General features: G+C 40.7%; 1 protein-coding gene across 2 annotated transcripts; it reads left to right on the plus strand.

Moving 5' to 3' along the window:
• Positions 1-7420: 7420 nt before the first annotated feature.
• Positions 7421-11760, plus strand: ABRACL (ABRA C-terminal like). Of its 2 annotated transcripts, none has more exons than XM_085055702.1 (3): positions 7421-7573; positions 9911-9977; positions 11205-11760. In XM_085055702.1, the coding sequence occupies exons 2-3, from the start codon at positions 9917-9919 to the stop codon at positions 11387-11389; spliced, it is 246 nt and encodes an 81-aa protein (XP_084911828.1). In that variant the 5' UTR covers positions 7421-7573; positions 9911-9916; the 3' UTR covers positions 11390-11760. The 2 variants fall into 2 exon arrangements, with proteins under 2 accessions (XP_084911828.1, XP_084911829.1); XM_085055703.1 differs by lacking the exon at positions 7421-7573 and adding an exon at positions 7738-7866.
• Positions 11761-19663: the final 7903 nt, after the last annotated feature.

The following is a 19663-nucleotide window of genomic DNA, read 5'->3' on the forward strand; positions in this document are numbered from 1 at the left end:
CTAATACATTAAATAGTGATGATGCACTCAAAGTGGCAAACCCTTACTTTTTTTTGAATGACACATAGTGAAAAAAGGAAGCAGGAAACTGTAAGAACAAGTTGGTTTAAACTTACTTAAGGAAGACTTGGATTCAGAGGAAGTGCATTGGAAGTTTCTGTAACTGTTCACAGAGGAAACACTTGCCTGTGTGCAAGACAGCTTTTGTGCTTCCTTCAGTAAACATATAGGAAATGGGACTCATCTGTGCTATTTGTGTGACAGAGAACAAATAGTATCTTCTTCAGAGTATGACATCACAATGCCTTCAGAGGCAAATATTGTTTATATACATGTAACACAAACACATAGGATAACTATAAACCAAACAAGAAGCTGGTTATGTATTTTTCTTAGCTATATTTTAAATATAAGATTCTCCAACATGTCAGAGATCCTTGGACATAATTTCCTCGAGGAAAAATAAGAAAGGGTAAGACTTATCCCAGAAGCTTGGCATCCACAATTGCAATTAACTTTCCAGATGAAAAATTCATAAAACTTAGGTGTTAGATGAAGGAGAAAACTGGCCCATTTATAGTCAAACCATGCTGAATATTTAAAAGTGCAAATTATTTTGATATTTTCGTAGTACTTCCCTTGTAGACATTTGTCAGCTCTCTGAAATGAACACAGTTTAACCTTCTACACCATGACAGAAATTCCTACTAGTCTGTTAGGCCAATATGTGCTCCATAGAAAGCTACTGCTACCAGTGCTCCATGGGAATCTGCACTGGGAGTCTGATCGTTGTTCTCTTTGCAGTTTCAAACAGCATGAAATCAAATTATTTAGGATCAAATGACTTGTGGCTGCAGTGCCAGTGAAACGAATAAAATTTGACGACGTGAATTTGAACCTCATTTGGATTTCAGTGCTGGCATTACATCTGGAAGCCAGAAAAGAATTCCTAAAAGGCAGTTTGTATACAAATCACCCTAAAAAAACCACTTCTCCATATGCAGGAAACAATAAGGTGTTTCTGTATGTGACTTAACAATATAGTATAAATTCAGTGCAATTGCAAATATTATCAAATTCAGATGGTCAAATATGCACTGTAAGCACTGTTTTCAGCTAAGCACCTGAGACCTAAGAATGCAGACAAGCAACATTACAGATAAAATTTATCCCTAAAAATGCTTATGAACAGGAATCTTGAATTAAATTATCATAAACTCTCATTAATACAGTGATAAAGAAAGTTTTCTCACCTTTTTTTAGCCAGCTGTAAACTTCTGTGCACCATGCTTGCATGGTCAGCAGCTCTTGATATTTCACCAATTAAAAAAATAATTACTGTGGTGACTTGTGCCATGACACAATTTCATATGCTAAGTAAATGCATTCTGACAAATGCAAACCCACAGTTCCATTTCAATATAATTTCCTTCTGGAAAAGATTTGATGTACTTCTGTCATGACTCATTATAAATGCCTGAGCTTTAGGAAGGAAATTTATATGAAACCAATAAATAAAGATGTTACACCTACAGCTGTATTTGATAAGGATGTGAACAGTAATTCCATATTAATGTAACTGTCATCTCTGCTGCCATTATTTGACATCTTTTATGCAAAGCGTCTATTTTCCGTTTTCTGAAAAAGTCCCCAAAATATCAGTATGTGTAAATATATGTGTAGAGGGAAAGGGAGAAGGGGAGGTGATTTTTTTTCATTATGCTTACCAAAGAAGAGGACAGAGGGACTGGATGATTCAGCTGTTCCCATGCTGTCTGGAGATCAGGAGATGTACTGCTGTTTCCTCTCCACACAAGATTTTTTGTCAGCAGGAATATGAGAAAGTAATTAGTCTTCATGTTCCTCTCTCTCAAATATTCAGCTCTTATAACAGAGAACAATATAAAACACATTACATACAATCAGCTTTCTATATTTTTTTTTCTTTGTAAACTGTCTCCAAACACTTTTTGATGCTCTGCTCTCTCAAGACATTTGTGCACATCCTCTTTACTTCACATCTCTTTGTGCATAAAAGCATCACCCTCCTACTAATTCTGTACATACTGAGAGAGGCTTTGGGTTTCGTCTTACAGTTTTCAAGTAACTGCTGTCAGACATATAGTTAGTGTCATCCCATAATTTTTCTTACAGTGTGTGCTGTATAACTAACGTTATGGGCTCTGTCTTTTAGCTTGTATTGATGCAGCATCTTTTTGTCATTTCATGCAGAGGTTTACTCTTGGCTTAGGGGTGGAGCAAGTAATTTCAGTGATTTACTTCAAGATTTTAAATACTTCTCTTTTGTATTCCACTGTAGTAAAGATTTACATGCTAAATTTAGGAAGCAGCAGCATTACACAGTTTGAGGCACCTAGTGACTAACAAGAAGGCTGTGATGCACTGAGGCCATTCCTGAAATAAGTCCTCTCTCCTGGACAGACACCAGTGAGTAACAGCATAAGTGAATCATTCCATCTACCTCAATTGAAGTGCTCATTCAAGAGCCAAGACTGTCAGCAGTCACTGTGTTTGTATTTGTAGTCTGTCTTGTTCTGAGGCTGGTCTGGCATGTTTGCTTTCACATTAACAAAAATGCTTATGTTTTGCTAAGTTACACTTTTTCAAGTCACCGAGAGATTAAAAAAGAGAAAGTATTGGGGTTTTTTTCTATTTTTCTCGTTTGGTTTGGGCTTTTTTGGTCATTATAGGAAAAGTGAAGCTATGAGCCTGTACAATCAGTATTTTAAAATGTGACTCTACATGCAAATTTGTGGGAAGTTTTCCAGAGCATCACTACTATGCTTTTCATTTTGGTTAAAATATTTTCTCCCTTGAAACAAATGCTGACTTAAGACAGAGAGAGAGGCCAAGGAAGACAATGATCAGACCAAAAACTATGAAGATGCTTTGGATATGGAGTTTGTAAAAAGGTGCTGTTTTCCTCACTGATTAGCTTGTCTCAAAATATACAGGTATTCTTCTGACTGTCCCTAATATCCATACTCTCTGAATATTACTTATTCCCCTCAGGTTTCTATAACAGCACTGACTTGAATTTTAGATTCTCATTCCACCCAAGGACCCCGTCATGTTCTAGAAAAAGATATTTTACTTTTTCTGTGGTGTTACAAAGTCCACAGGAATAAGGAACATAGTAGATCCTCTACCACTTGAAATCTTGAAATCATATGAAGACGTGCTTTTAAAGACCTGTTTTGGCCTGGGCTGAAGTGGCTTTACGAGTTCATGTTGAGTAATATTGAGTCACAACCCTACAGCACACCCCTGCAATGTGTGCAATGCACCCATGGTGAGAAGTGACTCAGGGCAGGTCGATGGCTGCTACCTGACAGGGCTGGGCTAAGACCAGACACATCCACACACTCCTGTTTGAATCACAGCACTACAGTTTCCATCCAGCTTTGGGGACAGTGAGAAGAATCTGGCACTTTGCACAGGTACAAGTTAATGGTGTTAAAGTAAGGGGATGGGACACAGGCACATGCAGCAGGAATTCACATCTCTACTAAATCAACATGACAAACAAAAATGTGTCAAAAGACAAAAGTATGACCAAAATTATGTAAGAAGGCTGGTAAAATAATCTCATCTAACAATGAAATCTGTAAATCATGATGTCAGTTCTAATGTTTTTTAGCAGGGGAGGATCTTAACAAAAAACTCTGTGTATGCACATGTGATGCATATGTCTGCCTATGCATAAGCACATATAATACAACAAAAATTAAAAAGAACAGTATTTTACAAAACAAGAAAAGCATGGGTTCTAAACATGTACTAGTAATGTCTAGTTAATGTATGCTGGAAAACAATAAAAATGTCCATTACCTAGCAAATGACCTTGCAACTTTCTCCCTACATTTTTCAGGCTTGGCCCCAGTGCTGTTACACACCTGTCTCTGGAGAGACCTGTAACAACAAACATGTTTATCACCTGTTTACTGTAAACAATCACTTTTATAAAACTAATTTCTCATGGGGTAAGAAGATATTCAGATTCCATTCAGAATCAATAAACAGTGAAAGGTAGGAAGAGACAAAGACATAAAGCTGGTCAACTGATGGTCAACTGATGGTCAACTGATGGTCATGAGGGGGAGGGGTTACTAATTACTAGTGCACTCTTAGTACCATTTCTGTTTGGACCTCCTGTGCTGTTCAAAGCTGTCATTGAAGACACAGGAAAAGAGGTGACAAAGTGTGTGTGATCTATTTGAAATTACACAGTAAAACACCTGATGATACTGAAAAATGCAAAGTAGTGTACGGGGGGAGAGTTATCCTAATTATCTCTAACAGAAAAATTAATTACTACCACTTTGGAAATAGTTTTTGAAACTACTGTGCATAGTGCATATTGCATAGTGCATAGTGCTAAGAACTTTTCAAAAAGTCAATTAAAATGATGGGAATTATTATTATTAGGAGTGAGAACAAAACAGAAAACATACTATATACACTATACCCCCATGCTGAGTAATAGTGACAGTTCTGCTAATTCAGTCCCAGAAAATAACACAGAATTGTTTGCAAAAATATAAAGAGAAATAGGAAATATCAGCAACATGGAGACACATTCATCTTATATGAAATTAAATAATTAACTTAGGGAATGTGATTGAGAAAGGAGAAGATGGAATAATTACTTGCTCCAATAAGTGCCAGGAGCCAGGAAAGAAACCAATAGTTTTCATTGATCACACTGTTTTCCAAATGCCTGCCCTTGGTCCCTGCTGGAGGCAAAATGTCCAGTTAAATTGATGGTTTGATCAGATTCAGTATGTTTACTGCAGTGTTATCAAGCTATGCTTTTTACATTGTGTGTAATTCCTCTTTTTGGCTGCCTTCATGTGCGTCAGGGGGGACAGTAACAATAAAGTGAGATGCCAAGGAAGGTCAAATCAGAATGGTCTGTTTTAAGGAAGAATCTCATGAGTTTTAAGGAACACTCTTATGCAGCTAAAATGCATAATGAATTATGAGTCTGATGATGACCTTCACCAGTTACATGAAATATGTATGAGCTATATTTCCATTTCTGTCCTGTGAGCTTATAAAGGACAGTTTTGCACTTCTTTCATTTTTAAAACAGTATCAATTTGTGGAAACAGAATGATGGAAAATCACCTTCTCCATGATTATCATATTTCCTGCTCACTGCTGCTGTCCCTGTAAGGACATAATCAGTCACTCAGTTCTGATGCTGCCCAGCTGATTTTTGTACTTTGGCAGTATCTCTTACCTTAATTGTCATGGTAACAAATGGTTTTGATTTCTTATTAACCAAAATTATTGTAAGCTTACATGACTAGGAAGGGCCATAAAAGAAAGAGTAACAAAAGTATACCGTGTTTCAATAATCTCACCTGATGCTTGGAGACAAATACTTGGGTATAACACTTTCTTTCCAAAAGACAGAATTAAAAATATATATTTCACTTACTAAAAAAATGTGTTAAAAGGAAATAAGGTAAGAAATTACAGATTTTTGTTCATCTTTTTGAGATGTATAGTTGATGCTTCATATGAATTAGGGTCTATGATTCAAAACTGAAAAGAATTTTTAACATAGCATAATAATACCTTTAGTCTGAAAAATCACAAACTATTGCTTGATCAAATATAAATGATCCATTATAACAATCACATTTTGCAAAGGCCTTTATTTGTGCAAATGTAATGATGTTTTTTGATGATTAAGAACTCTAGAGTATGTGCAACTGAAAGCATGTTGTTAACAATAAAACCAGAAGATAAGCATTTTTATTCTATACTACTAAATAACTGGAATCTTTGACATATTTGCAAACATACTAACTAGATTCACTTTTAAAAGCTTTATCTCAGATCTACCTTTAAAAACTACATTTTTTTACTGTAGTTAGCATTTGTCAGCCAATATGACAAAGATCTTAGGAAATGCAGTAGTCACATATGGCATCATATGCACAGAGCATCAGTGCTCTTCAGATACTATATTTTCCTGGGAATTTTCACTGTCTTTGGATTCAATTCAGATAGATTTAAATTTCATTAAATGAAATTTAATCCTAACTTGTTTTCCTAACTATCGTTTGTTTGTTGCAAAGAGCACCCCTTACTGATGTGAAATGCATCTAATCTGTTCCAGAAAACATTTTGATATGCTATCATTTGCTGAATATATAGCTCCTTGACCAGAAAGCAGGGGTTTTTTTGTTTGTCTTGTCTGTTTGTTCGTTTATTTTCTAACCAAAGATTCTGAAACTGATAGATTAATAGTGATGATTCTGTGGAAAAGTGAATATTTTCATGAAAACACAATCCAAAAAATCCCTTGGAAAAGCAATGGGCTTGGACTATAATTCCTAGAGTGATAAAAATGAGATCTTCTTGGCATCATTTCCACTATGCAAATCAATTTATCTAGCTGCAGGTTTGAGCCCTAGCAGAGCTTGCTGCAGTGGTTTGAGGTGCCATCACCTATTTATTCCTCCTGACACCTGGATGGGAAAATGTAATAAGAGGCCAGTCGCAGCTGGCACAGCTCAGAGTCTGAGAAAGAATCTCAGCCTCACCTCCGGAAACTAGTGCATGAAAATGTGAATTGCAATGGCTAGAAATAGTTTCTTATATCAACTCTGCTCTAGGGCACTCATGCCTGATGAGGAGATGGGAGAGACAGTCGGGAACGGCGATGCCTTGAGCTGTGCCAGTGAGAATATTTCCGAGAGCCTTGTGTGAGCCTTGACTCTGACTGGGGGTTGGCGGCAGCTACATTGCTTTGTAGGAGTTAATGCAGCTCTCAGCTGAAATGCTTGAGTCCTTGAGAGAGAACGCCAACGTTTCTGTGAGGGGAAGAGGAAGCAGGAGAGACGAGAGTAGTAGTGAAGACCGAAAAAATTAAATTGCATTCTTTCTGCAGCGTAGAGCGCAAGGACACGGGTACTGAACGGAAACACAGAAACATTGCAAAACTTTATCGACGGAAAATGGTGTTAACCTAGCTCGTTCATTTTCTTTGTAAACAGAACTGGTTTTCTAGGAGAAAATAAATGTGGGGATGTGGTATGATGTCCCCCGGGGAAGCCAGCAGAGGTGGGGAGTATGGAGCATGGTACGGCGCGGAAAGTGACTGAAGCAACACGGTGAATTATTGAAAGCTGACCCACTGGCAGAGGGGGAGCTGCTGAAAAGGCAGCCTTGGAAGGCGTTTTACCCAACAAACTCACTAAGGCCCTTGCCGCGGGAAGAATCTAACCCTGGCACGGCACGGGGACAGGTGTCCCGGCAGGACAGGGCGGAGCAGAGCACCACCAGGCAGCCCCTCCGGCATCCCTCACCGGCAGAGCGCAAGATGGCCGGGAGCGCCGCCCCGGGGCGGTGGGAGCGCAGCGCGGGAGGCGGTGCGGTGCGGTGCGGCCCCGCGGGGCAGAGCTATCGCCGCCCGCCCCTCGCCTGCCCCGGCCCAGAGCTATCTCCGCCCGCCCCTCGCCTGCCCCGGCCCCGCCCGGCGCCCCGGCTGCCTCTCGGCTCCGAGCGGCCACAGCGGCGGCGGCGGCAGCAGCGGGTGAGTGGCGACGAGCGGGAGCGGCTCGGGGGCAGCCGGCCGTCCTTCCTTCCCTCCCTCCGCCCCGGGGAGCCTTCCTTCCTTTCTTCCTTCCTTTCCCTGCGCGCCGCGGGCAGAGGCGCTGTCCGGGCAGCTGGTGCGGCTGCCGCTGGCCGGGCGGGGCCGCTTCCCGGTGCTCCCTGCGCAGGCGGCGGCACTCGGAGCCCGCCGGGCTGTGCGAAAGGACCGCGCTCTGCCTCCCGGCGCGGTGCTGCCGCGGAGCCATCAGTGCTGCACGGGGACAGATCGGCGCGGTGGGTGACAGATGTGCGTGTGTGTGTGTGTGCTCGCAGCGGCTCGGCGCGTTTCCACCAAATAAGGAGAAGTTTAGTTTCCGTACCACGTACTGCCTTGCAGCAGTGTAGTGGTATCAGAAATATTAAGAGTCTAATAGTTGGCGTGCGCTTTTGATAGTTGGTGTTTTGTGTAGATGACAGTATAAAGCAAATATTTAAGCTTTGAAATACCGAGCGTCCCTACTGCTTGCTCAGCCTCGGTTCTCTGATCTCAAGAGTCTTAATAACGTAGAATGTAACTTTTTTCATTCTAAATAGTGCTGTTTGTATTGATGGTGTACATGTATGAAAATAACTAGAAATTAACGTGAATTTAAAGAGCTGAAAGTTAAAAAAGAGCCTTTAAAGTGAGAAGAACATCTTTAAAGAGTAGTTGATGCTGTTGTGATGACCAATATCAAAACTGGCAGTCTGACAAATAATGAGAGTGCAAGCTTTCTAATAGATGGGTCATATTTTTCTTGCTAACTTGATCTATTTAGTGCCGAGTCAAACAAAATCCAGAAGTTTGTAGAATTCACCTAAGGCAATTGCAGCTGTGCAGCCTTGCTGCCCTGCCCTTTGCAGCAGTGGTCCCATGGCCGTGCATCCAGTTGCAATGTCACCTGTCGGTCTGCTGATATCCACTGCAGAGTTGCTGTCACCATGTGGTTTGGTTGGGGCTTTGCCCAAAACTCATGCTGATAATTAAGCTTGTTCAGTTTTGCATGCTAAAAGGTTTTTTAGCATGCGTGTGAGTTTTGGATCTGAAAATCAGACGCTGTTGCAAAGGGTTTTTTTGCCTCGGATAAATCGTAAGGGGTCAGGAGGTGGAACTATGTCACTCTTGCCTATTTCAACTCAATAAAAAAAGGAAGGAGGGGAAGCTTTTCTCTTAGGAAGCATTTGCGATGCATTCAGATGTCAATTTTTTACCTCCACTTATATACTAGTGCAGAAATCCTGGATTCTTGAACAACAGAGTGGGTCTTAGTGCTCACTGAGCCCCTTTTAGCCGGCTGTCAGCTCCAGAAGCTCTCAATGGCTTTTGTTCCAGGCTGCATTGTTGGCACCTGTGGACACTGCATTTGATGCTTAGCTTTGTCTGTGATGCTGTTTCTTGGCTTACCTTAATGCCAGTTTTTACTTAAGGAGTTCAACATCTAAAGGTTTCATTGTGTTGATGCTGCTTTGCAGAGCATACATCATCAAACACTTTTGAGGTGTCTGCAGTTACTAACCTTGGATGCTTTGTAGCCAGATATTGTGTGACTGTAGTGTTGCCATATGCTGAGCTGCATATGGCTAAACTGTTGCAAGGCATTGGTGTACATTGGTGAAAATTGCTGTTTTTCACGGCAAAGAGGTGCCCAGGATATGTTGGCATTGTAGTAGATTCTCAGGATCACTGTGAGTGGCAAAAATGTCAACTGCCTAAGGTCACTTGCATAGCTGGGATCAGTTCTGCTCTCAGTAGCAGGTGTGCAGGAGCTGCTGTCCTTTCAGACACCATGTGTGTCTGTAACCAGCAGGATGTCTGCAATATCTTCCCAGCATATGTGGAAAGCTGTGGTGTGGTTTAAAAAACCAAATTTACCACGTATCCCAGAGAGAAATTTAAAGGCAGATGCTCCATTTTAATTGAGGCCATCAGTAGAAAGTTGGAAAGCCCCTGAAGACCTGTGATGTTAACAAGTTGCTCTGATTCTGTGGTAGCTTAAGCTCATGCTTTAAATCAAACAACCCTCCTCTTCCTTGACCTTCCCACATTCATATTTTGAGATTGGCTCCTTATATTTGTGTACAGAATGTAACAAGATTGTAATTTCTGTTCTGTTCCCATCAAATGTGGGGGTGCAGAGGCTCAAGACTAAAATCCTAGATTATCCTGTAGTCATGCATCTCCAGGCTACTGGGATTTGTGAAGTGTTGTGACATTCCTAAAGAACTGAGAACATGCCAGAATGGTGCAAAGGATTTACAGGATTCCTAATAACTTTGTAAAAATTTATTTTACTTTTAGACCACAATGAATGTGGAACATGAAATTGGCCTCTTAGTTGAGGAGATTCGGCGGCTGGGAACCAAAAGTAAGTGTTGTAATATCTCTGTACAGGTGTAGTCATGTTATAGATGCATGTATGTACATACATGTCATCATGCATGCATATCATACAGATGTAGTCATGTCATGTCAACCTATGAACTTGGCAAATTTAAATAAGCAGACCCAGGTGACTGAAAAACTGCATATAAACTTAATGTTGGACTGTATGGTACTGTCTGTGTTCCATCCTTTTAAGTAGTTCCGATATAAACATTTAAGTTTCTGCAGCAGAGAGGATGTAGGCCTGGAATTCTGCTCCCTGAATCAACTGCAAGATTCACCTTTTCTTTAGACTTTCAATACTCACTACAGTCACCACAGAAGAAAGTTTCACCTTCTCCTTCCACCTCCTTCCTTGGTAACTTCTGTAATTCAAAAGTTATAATTTTCAATTCTGTCCATGATCTTATTATTTGGAAGAAATTGGTCTGTATGCCTAAAACTGATCCAGGAGGTATACGTGTAGTTCCAATCTTCCTTAAACTTGCTTAGAAGGTACTGTTTTCTCTTAAGACTGTTTTTCATTGCTAAAACTCTTCTTTCTTTACAAATACTTATGCAGTTTTTAGATGTGCTATCTGCTCCTATGTGTCAGTTCTGATGCCATTTGTTCAGTTCCACTTGTTTTTCAAAACCTAAACGGATATGTACATTTTGCATTTTGTGTGACTGCATCTGCTTTTTAGAAATAACCTACATTTACCATATATTTTAAAATTCTTGCTTTGTGTGAAAATTCACATTGCAGCCTTTTCAATGTGAACCTCAAATACTAATGAATGAAAAAAAAAGTGAAAAAAATAATTTAATCTATGGTTTAGATTTAGGTAGCAGGAGCACGGAGTTGGACTTGATCCTTATGGGTCTCCTCCAATTTGAGATGTTCTAGGATTCTAGGATTTTAATTATTTAAAACTAATATTCTCCAAAGACTGTGAAGAGATTCAATAGCCTGTGCTTGTAATAGGTTTCAGAAAGTCATCAGTAAAAGTAAATACAGCAATATGTGATCCTTGATATGAGTCTCTGGAAGGAAAGGCAAAGTTATACCAGGCAGGAGTTCTGCTTACTGTTTATCACCAGCATTCATAATATGATCCCAAAAAAATTGGGAAACACAGTGGGGTTTACCTTCAGTGTTCTGTGTGTCACTTTATTTCCCCAGTAATCTCCTAACTTGAAGAAAATCAACATTATGTCATTTATTTAGATGCTGATGGACAAGTGAGCGTGAAATTTGGTGTGCTGTTTGCTGATGAAAAGTGTGCCAATCTCTTTGAAGCCTTGGTGGGAACTCTTAAGGCAGCAAAACGACGGAAGATTGTCACTTACCAAGGAGAGCTACTTCTACAAGGTGTTCATGACAATGTGGACATCATGCTGCTGCAGAACTGATGCAGTGTTTCAGCTATGCATTAATGGAATTGTTTGAAACAGTGATTTGCCACATCCTCTTAATAAGGCTGATCATTCTAAGGTTTTGATGTATTTTGTATATCTTTATAGTCAAAAGAAAATGGTCCTATTTTGGAAAACATTCCCTTTTGTAAGTCTTCCTAAAATGGTACTGTATGTGAGTAATGTAAAAGATGCCAGGTTTTTTTTTTCTTTCTCTCTCTCTCTCTCTTTTTTTTTTTTTTTTTTAATCTCAGGTAATTCTCTCAAATGTCTGGTGGTTATTTTCAACATGAAGAAGGGGACCGGTAATTTAATGTTTACAAATGAAGATGTGCCATGAAAGTATAAAATAAAAGCACATACTTAAATTTGTGTTATTCTTACTGCTTTGGTTTCTTTTTTTATTTGCAATCTTCAATGAAAGCAAGCTGAATTCCTGCAAGGAGTATATTTAGGCAACCGTTCAGGAAGCATGACAGGGAGAAATAATTTTGCAGTGTGATTTAATAGAAGAATGACTGCCCTTCAGATTGACCGGATTGTGCACAAAAAGACATGAATGTTAAATGTACCTCATTCATCTGTGGCACTATCATATGCTTTCATTTTCTTGTCCTCTTGACTTTTGAAGGAAGTGGGTGAGGAGCTCCCTGAATGCTGTCATGCAGTGTTAACCGGAAGTTAGTATAGCAGCTTCAGATTGTGATTATTTTCCTTTATTTTTAGAGAAGTCCTACTTTCTCTAAATCTCTCCAGGCAGAAAGTGGGAGGGGAGGGGAAGAAAATAGCCCTTCTGTTTGTTTTCTAGCTTACTGCCAGTTCTTTTTATCAGGTAGAAATGTACCCTTCAGTAGAGAGAAAGTGTTGCTGCCTGAGGAAAGCAGCCATGGGTAAGCAAACTGCTTACTGCTCTGTGCTTACACTCCACAGCTGCAGCTCTTAAAGTTGCAGGGTGGGTGAATTTCCCTTAGCAGCCTTTTACAAGTGCAAAGTGCTTGAAAAGCATCTCCTCATTTCCAGATCCAGCAAATGCGTCCGTGGTTATAGAATCTCTACAAAGCTGTGTAGTTCCAGCTGCTACCCCTTTCAGCTTGTTTTGCTCTGCTTTGTGCAACAGGAAAACAACTTAGATCCTGTGTGCAAACAGATCTGGGCTGCCTCTGCCTGAGCTGGCCCCAGAATCTGGAGAGCAGGGAAGTGATACGCAGAGAAACTTGAGCTGTCTGGGTCGAAGCCAGCTGGAGTGGAGGAGCAGAGCAGGAGCTCAGCGCAGCTTCCTGGCTCCAGTGCTCTGTCACTGTGGTGCAGCACTTCTGCTGCCAGAGCTGAGCTGGCAAGTGCCTGCACCCCTGTGCTCCACAGGCAGAAAGAAGGGGGACAGACCCAGGCCTTCTGCCAGAGGGGTGAGACCAGACAGCTCTGTGTTACCAGATAACCACAGCTGTTTTTTTCTTCTGCTTCTATTTTGCTGCAAGCCTGAGTCTGGATTGTCTGGGGTCACAGAATAGCCTGAGTATGCTGACAGATACCAAGTGCTTTGTGTTTGTCTGAGATGCCAGTTTTGGTACAGAGAGCACCAACCTACTCTAGCCTGGAAGTAGCTCTTTGTACATGCTCATGACAGGTTTTTAAGCACTGAGGGGCTCAGCCTTGAAAATTTAGTGAAACCAGAACAACCAAACAAGTAAATGTAAGGCTCAGTGCTGAGTTGGATCTGAGACAGGACTATAAAGAAACCTTTCTGTCTCTCTTATTTTAGATTTATCTAAACAATACTGATAAAAGTGCTCAGGGCTTCTGGGAGCACCATGTAGAAAGAGACAGAGAAATCTGGAATTAAAATAAATCTGTAAGAATCAGAGAAGAATGTGATGTGTACTGCCTGGGGCAGTTGAGTTTCATTTTCTGTCTGCTTCTGAAGGCCAGAGAGGAACAACTGGAACAAGGATGTATATCCAAGAATTTGCCCCCAGTGCAAAGTTTAATCCAGTACCTACTGGCCTCAGAATTGTGTAGAATTTTCACTTCAGGTTGTATACAAGCACTGTTGACTTTCTGAATTTTTTTTTTCAGAGAAAATCAAATACTAGTATCTCTTCCAATGCATGAGATCACACATCTGTTGAGGAAATAATTGCCACAGCAAATGGCCTGGACATGAGATGTAGTTCCTGGAGCACTTCACATAATCATAGAAAGCTGGAGGGAGGCATTACCTGTTTCTATAAACAGTAGTACAACAGCACTCCTCTGCAATGGGTATATGATCTTGCCAGCTATGGGTCAGAAGGAAGTTTGCAGGTCAGTCAGAAGCACCAGTGATTCTAAAACAGCAAGTAATTCTGACTCTGGGGAAGTAGGAAGAATCAGAGATTTTTGACCACAGTGCAAGAGCTATCGGTAGGGCTGTTACCTGCCTGTGATAACGGTGGGAGATTAGCTTGGCTAATTCAGTCTCCATCTTCATAGATCTGAGAGCATGGTGGAACCTTGAAGAGAGGTTAGATGAGCTCCAGGAAATCTAACAGGTACAATTTAAGATGTCACCAGTGCATGTCTTCAGCTGGAATTATCAGAGTAGCTGATGGAATGGAGTGTGTGCACTTGCACTCATTCATCTCAGCTGTTTCTGTATAAAGCTCAGTGACTGGAGATAAATACGCTTTTCAAAGGAGATTTAACTAAGCTGTGAAGGTGCTGAGGTGCAGGTCTGCATAACCTCTTGTGAGAAGTGGTGACATCTTAAACTTTGCAGCTATTTCTCTTGTAAGCATAGTTTGTGGGTTTTTTTTCTTTTGCTGGGAGCATGAGCAAAGCAAGGGTTGAAATACATGCAATGCTATCTTCTGTGTGCCTTTCATGTTGGAGTGAATTTTAAAAATGGATGTTGTGTTTTGCTTGTTTCTCATGTCCCCTCCAAAGCTTTGCTGGAGGTATTCTTTCTGCTTCAAGGGTTTTCTCTTGGTGACAGCAATGTCACTTTTGCCATTCATATCTGTGTAATAGCTTTGCCACAAAAAAACACTTGAAGGAAGGAACAAGAGGAAGAGGAGCCGGAAGTTCTTACATACTGAAAACTTATTATATTGCACTGATACTTAGTGGTTTTATTTTAAATTAGTTGCATGTTTTAGAAATAGGCTGAGATTCTCCTCTACTCCAGAAGGGTGGAATATTAAGTATGTTTAAACAGTTGCAGAGCCTTTGCTAAGATGACACAACATGAATCAATGATTGTCACAGGACTGGCCTTATGGCTCCATATCAAAACACTAACCTTTAATCACGTCGTTGTGTCATCTCCACCTAGTATAAAAAACAGTCCTAAAGGTTTGTTCCACAGTCTGCAGCATAATTTATGTTCATCATTACTTGAAAATCCTTTTTCTGATAATTGTATTATGGGAATCATGCTTTAGAGAGGTTAAAAAAAGCCCTGCGTGTTTCTTTTGGAAACTGACAAAGTCACTAATTTTGCAAAATTCATGTAATCTGCCTTTTTTCTCAGCACCAAAACCCATACCAGTTTACAATCTCCTAAGGATTTGATTTCCAAGGCAAGATATTTTCAGCATTTTGATCTGAAACGGCATTCTTAAAGAAAATCAAGAGCAGGTTGAAGAGCTGCTCCAGTGCAATGATTTCCAGGAATCTGTATGGTCAAGATTTCCAGTTACCTCTGGTTTAAAAATAAGTCGAATGGGTTATTTGAGGATAAGTGCTTGACAGTGTTTCTAGAAAGCAGTGTTTTTAACATCTAGTTACATAAACTGCTTAATGTGAAACTATTCCAATAAAGTTTTCCTGAGGGTGGCAGTTCAGTTTAGTTCTGCCACTCTGAGTACAGCTTTAGCCCCAAATGCACTGCAGTGCATATTTAAGCAGCCAAAGCCGGTCTGCTGGCATGTATTTTGAATAAAGCAGCAGAAGCAGCATTATCTTGTGGTGTAGCCTAGATGTCAGTGCAGATTATTCTTATCTCTGCCAGAGCACCTGAGTGCCTCAAATACCAGCCTGCTAACCTAGAGAGGGAGTAGTTCGACCTACAAACGCTCTCCTGACTCTTGTCAGATCAGATCAAGATCAAAACTCCTTTCAGAGAAATGCTTAGAGACAGACCTGAGCATTTTCCAGTACAGCATTTTCACAAATATAGCAGCATTATGTCCATGACTTTGCTCCTTTTTGGAGCTTCTTCCTGTATAACCACTGTAAGCTGCGTGACACTAAGGGTTTTGCTGCCACCTTGCCATGCTTATAGCTGTTCTCCAGAGAGGACAATGGTAATGTAATTGTAAATGTAATTGTATATGCATGTTATGCATACTTATTGGTACAACAGGTACTCACAACCTGACTATTTTTTCTCAGTGGGGAAACAATGTAAAATGTTTTTGGTTGAAATGTAAAATGATAATTTTGGTTGAATGCGAATATAATGATGTGCATTTTCTGGTCTTTGCTAAGTCTGTTAAATGCCACAGAGGATCATGTTAGTAAAACTGATAGTCTGTACCTTGCAGAATTAGGTAATTTGTGAAGTTTTGGTAATAGAGGACATATTACTGCCTGGTCTTTATTAGTCAAGAGGCCTTGCTCTGTCTCTGCAGCTAATGTTCTAAAAGGCTTCCTTTATAAACTTGCATTTTGAAACACAGTATGATTTTCTTGGAAGTCTGCTTTCAGTTTTCTTAGGGAAAAAAAGCAGAAAATGAATAGCAGTTGAAGATAAACCATCATTCATTAGGACTTCAGCACTATGTAGCAGTTCACACAGATGTCAAGATACAAACATGGAAATAATTGTGTTGCAGGTAACTTCAGTGGCATTGGAATATTTAAATTCAAGTATGTGACATTTGCAAGGTACCCTGGTAGCTCCAAGTCCACAGGCACCTAAGGTTTGACTGGAAAACTTTGCTGGAAACCTAAAATCATGCAAACCTCCCTATACCCAGAGGCATTGACACCTTGTCTCCACTGAATACCAAAGTGCCTGTCTGAGACGCATGACCACAGGGAATCAGGACATGCCTAAAGCCCCCCAGGATGTGTGCTGGGAAGCAGGAACACTGAGTAGTGCTTAGCTTTATACAAAAATGTCTGTAATTTGCTCCTTAAATATCCTCTAAGCCACCTTTTCTGGTCCTGATGAATGGTTCTGACCTGAAGGGGGTGGGAGCATCAGCACTGGGTGGGCGCAGGTTGTTGCCAGGCCCCTGCATGGCATGTGATGTGCCAAAAACATGTAATCAGGCAAAGAGAAATTGCTGTCTGAAAAACTGTGCCTCAAGCTCTTTGGGAAGTTAGTCTGTGCTTCTGTGTCAAGCAACACCGAGAATGGTTTGCTTAGAGACAAGAGTGGGATTCCCTAACCTGTGTCTTTGTGTTGTGGAAAACAATGCTCCTGTGTGCTTACATTTGCATTGTGTTCCACTCGAGCACACCCAGCCAGCTGGCCTGATAGCAGAGAACTGCTGTTGTGTGACTTCTCAGAATTGTTTTCTTCTCTATGAACACTTTTGGCAGTTTGTAAAGTCATTGAATATTTCAAGTTGGAAGGTACCCCTAAGTTTGTAGCACACATCAGCTTGATTCCCTCTCAAACACAACATCTTACATAGTGAGAAAAAAGAGCTCCCAATCATGCTGGGGACCCCATTCATAGCTGTGCCCCCTACTAGAGGTCTTGACAGCTTTGTTGACATTACTGAACACATCTTGTCTTAAAAGTATAACAAAATGTGGCCCAGAAAATGAAAGGTTAAAACATGTCAATACCACAGTCCCACTGCCTTTACTAAGTTTAGACCTGCACACAACGTGCTTCCCCTACATTTTTACAGTGGCCAAAGACAGCAGGGTTTGCATTTGGATGTAAAAGTCAAACCTTCCTCTCTGCGGTCTGCAGCCTGCGCACCAGCAGGATGTTGTGGTGGTGACAGCCAGGGGTGAAACACTTCTGCAGAAAAGAAAACAAACCCAGTTCGTGTCAGCAGAAGCAAGAGGGAGTAAACGGTATAAACAGTGCAAACTAAGTGATACTGCGAATTTTTGCTGTACAGCAATCCAGACTGCTTGTGATTATGCAAGCACATATTTTAAATTGCTGTGTTTTGAACAAAAAAAGAAACATCACAAAAACTGTCTAGAAAACTCCTGACTTGAGCTGTTCCTTGCAAGTTGCCTGTGTTGCTGTCAAGTCGCATGACACTCTCCTTTAAATTTAAGAAACAAAACTAATCATCTTTGCATTGTTAGTTACAGACGATGGCAATAATCTTGGCCAGTTAATGATGTCTTGAGGGTAAAATGCAGACAGTTGGCATTTTATCTATTTATAATAATTTTTTTAAACGGCAGCGCCATCCCTTCACTCCCACTCTGCCTCGCCCACACACACTCAGCATTTTATGAGTCAGGCTGCAAGAATATCAAGAGGCTGATGCAAAAATTAGATTTTGTAAAGTTCTTTTTTAAAGAATGCTTGAGGTGCTTTTCCTTTGCCTTCCTTACTTTTTTGGTCATATTTTCAAGCTGCTGTCTGCAGTACAAGGGTAATGTTTTCATTAAATCTAAAATCTTGAGGGTATTGTATGGCTAAGGTGAGGCCATGAAAGAAATACATTTTTTACATCAAATTTCTCAGAATGTTTCTGTATTTAATAGAACCTTTATTTTTGCAAACATCTAGAAGTCATTGGGGCAGTTCCTATAAAATCAAGCCATGTATTAGGCTGTGGCTGTAGAAGCAAAGAAGCCATCAGTGTGAAAATCATGAGTGTTATTACTGCACTATTTATGCACATTCCCATCCTCAGCACAGGTACTGTGTGAGCAATTCAGGCATAACATCATGGTCCTGTGGCTTCACAACCACAGTAGCTGGGGCTACCACACCATTAAACCAAATGGTACCAAGGCCACAGCTTAGACATGAAATCATACTCTAAACACATTTGTCTCACGAGAAAGGTTTATATTACCATCTTAACCCATTACCATTACTGTTTAAAAAAATATACCTGGCATGAGATGTGTTTCAGGTTTAAAGGTTCACTGGGGAGGTACAGGTGTTGCTGGGTGTTCTGGTCACCTGGTTGCCAGAAGGAAGCAATCCTGGGGGATAAAGCCAGGATGAAACTTCTGAGAAAACCTGAAGTTCCAGTGGGTGCTCTGCCCCAGTCTTGCCCATGGTTATGAGAAGAGGCTCTGCTCCAGAGACTCTGTTGTCTCTACCATGGATGTGGCCATGTAGCTCCTCCTCACCTGGAGGTCCATTGTCTGAGGGATGGGCATGATGGCCTCCACCTCCCACCCCTCAGATGTGCCTTTTGGGGTGACTATCCAACAGGGTGACTGCCTCTGCCCTTGTTGGAGAAGGTAAAGTGTGAATTTGTGCCTCTATAACACCAGCAGTCCATATTACAGGTATCTCTTTGGTTTTTGGTTTAGTTTGTATCTCTAGCGTATGCCCAAGCAACATAAGCCTACCTATTATACTGCAAAATATCTCCATCTTTGCATAATGGGTAGACAAGATGACCTTTTGAATTCTTAGCCCATAAATCCCAGAAAAAATTCTCATTAAGGCATCTGATCACAGATCCTGTCCCTGTGGCTTTCCAGGTAGCACCAGGGCTTTTTCGTGGAAAATCTCCACAGCAAGTATTGTTCCTTTGAATTTGTCCAGTTACACACCACTAACCCAGTCCTGACTGGAACATCTGTTTTACTGAGGTAATGGTGCAAATGACAGTATCATCTAGAGTCTTGTTTAGTTGCTTTCCAAATATTTTTCTTGTCAGACTTTGTTTGCCACTATTACAGCAAAAAGTTTTTTAAAATCCATGTAAGACATTGTTTTGCACTGAGTTGCAGTGATGAGAGAGAGATGGAGACAAAGACAGTGCAGGGCTCTTTCTGGATATTAGAAAGAATGGCCAACAAGTAGATTAATAAAATAGCCATTTCAATAAGAGACTAAAGAGAAACACAGTAAGTGATTCTTATGTCCCTTCAGATTGCACAGCATCAGACACGCCCCATATGTATTTTGTTAGGGCAGATCCTTCTAAGGAAATGTTCTTCCTTTATGTTCCTTTGAGTTAGTAAATAATTTCCTTAAAAGAAACAACTCTTTTCCTGAAGGATGTTTGCACAAGAGCTTCTCGCTGCACTTTCAGATGAGGGCAAGGCCAGATGGGATGGTGTAATTGATGGTATCAAGTGGGAGCTGCCCACAGGCTCCTCTCTTAATAATCAGGTGGC

This window comes from Lichenostomus cassidix, chromosome 3 (assembly GCF_008360975.1).
Source record: "Lichenostomus cassidix isolate B80296 chromosome 3, HeHo_3.0, whole genome shotgun sequence".
NCBI classification, from domain to species: domain Eukaryota; kingdom Metazoa; phylum Chordata; class Aves; order Passeriformes; family Meliphagidae; genus Lichenostomus; species Lichenostomus cassidix.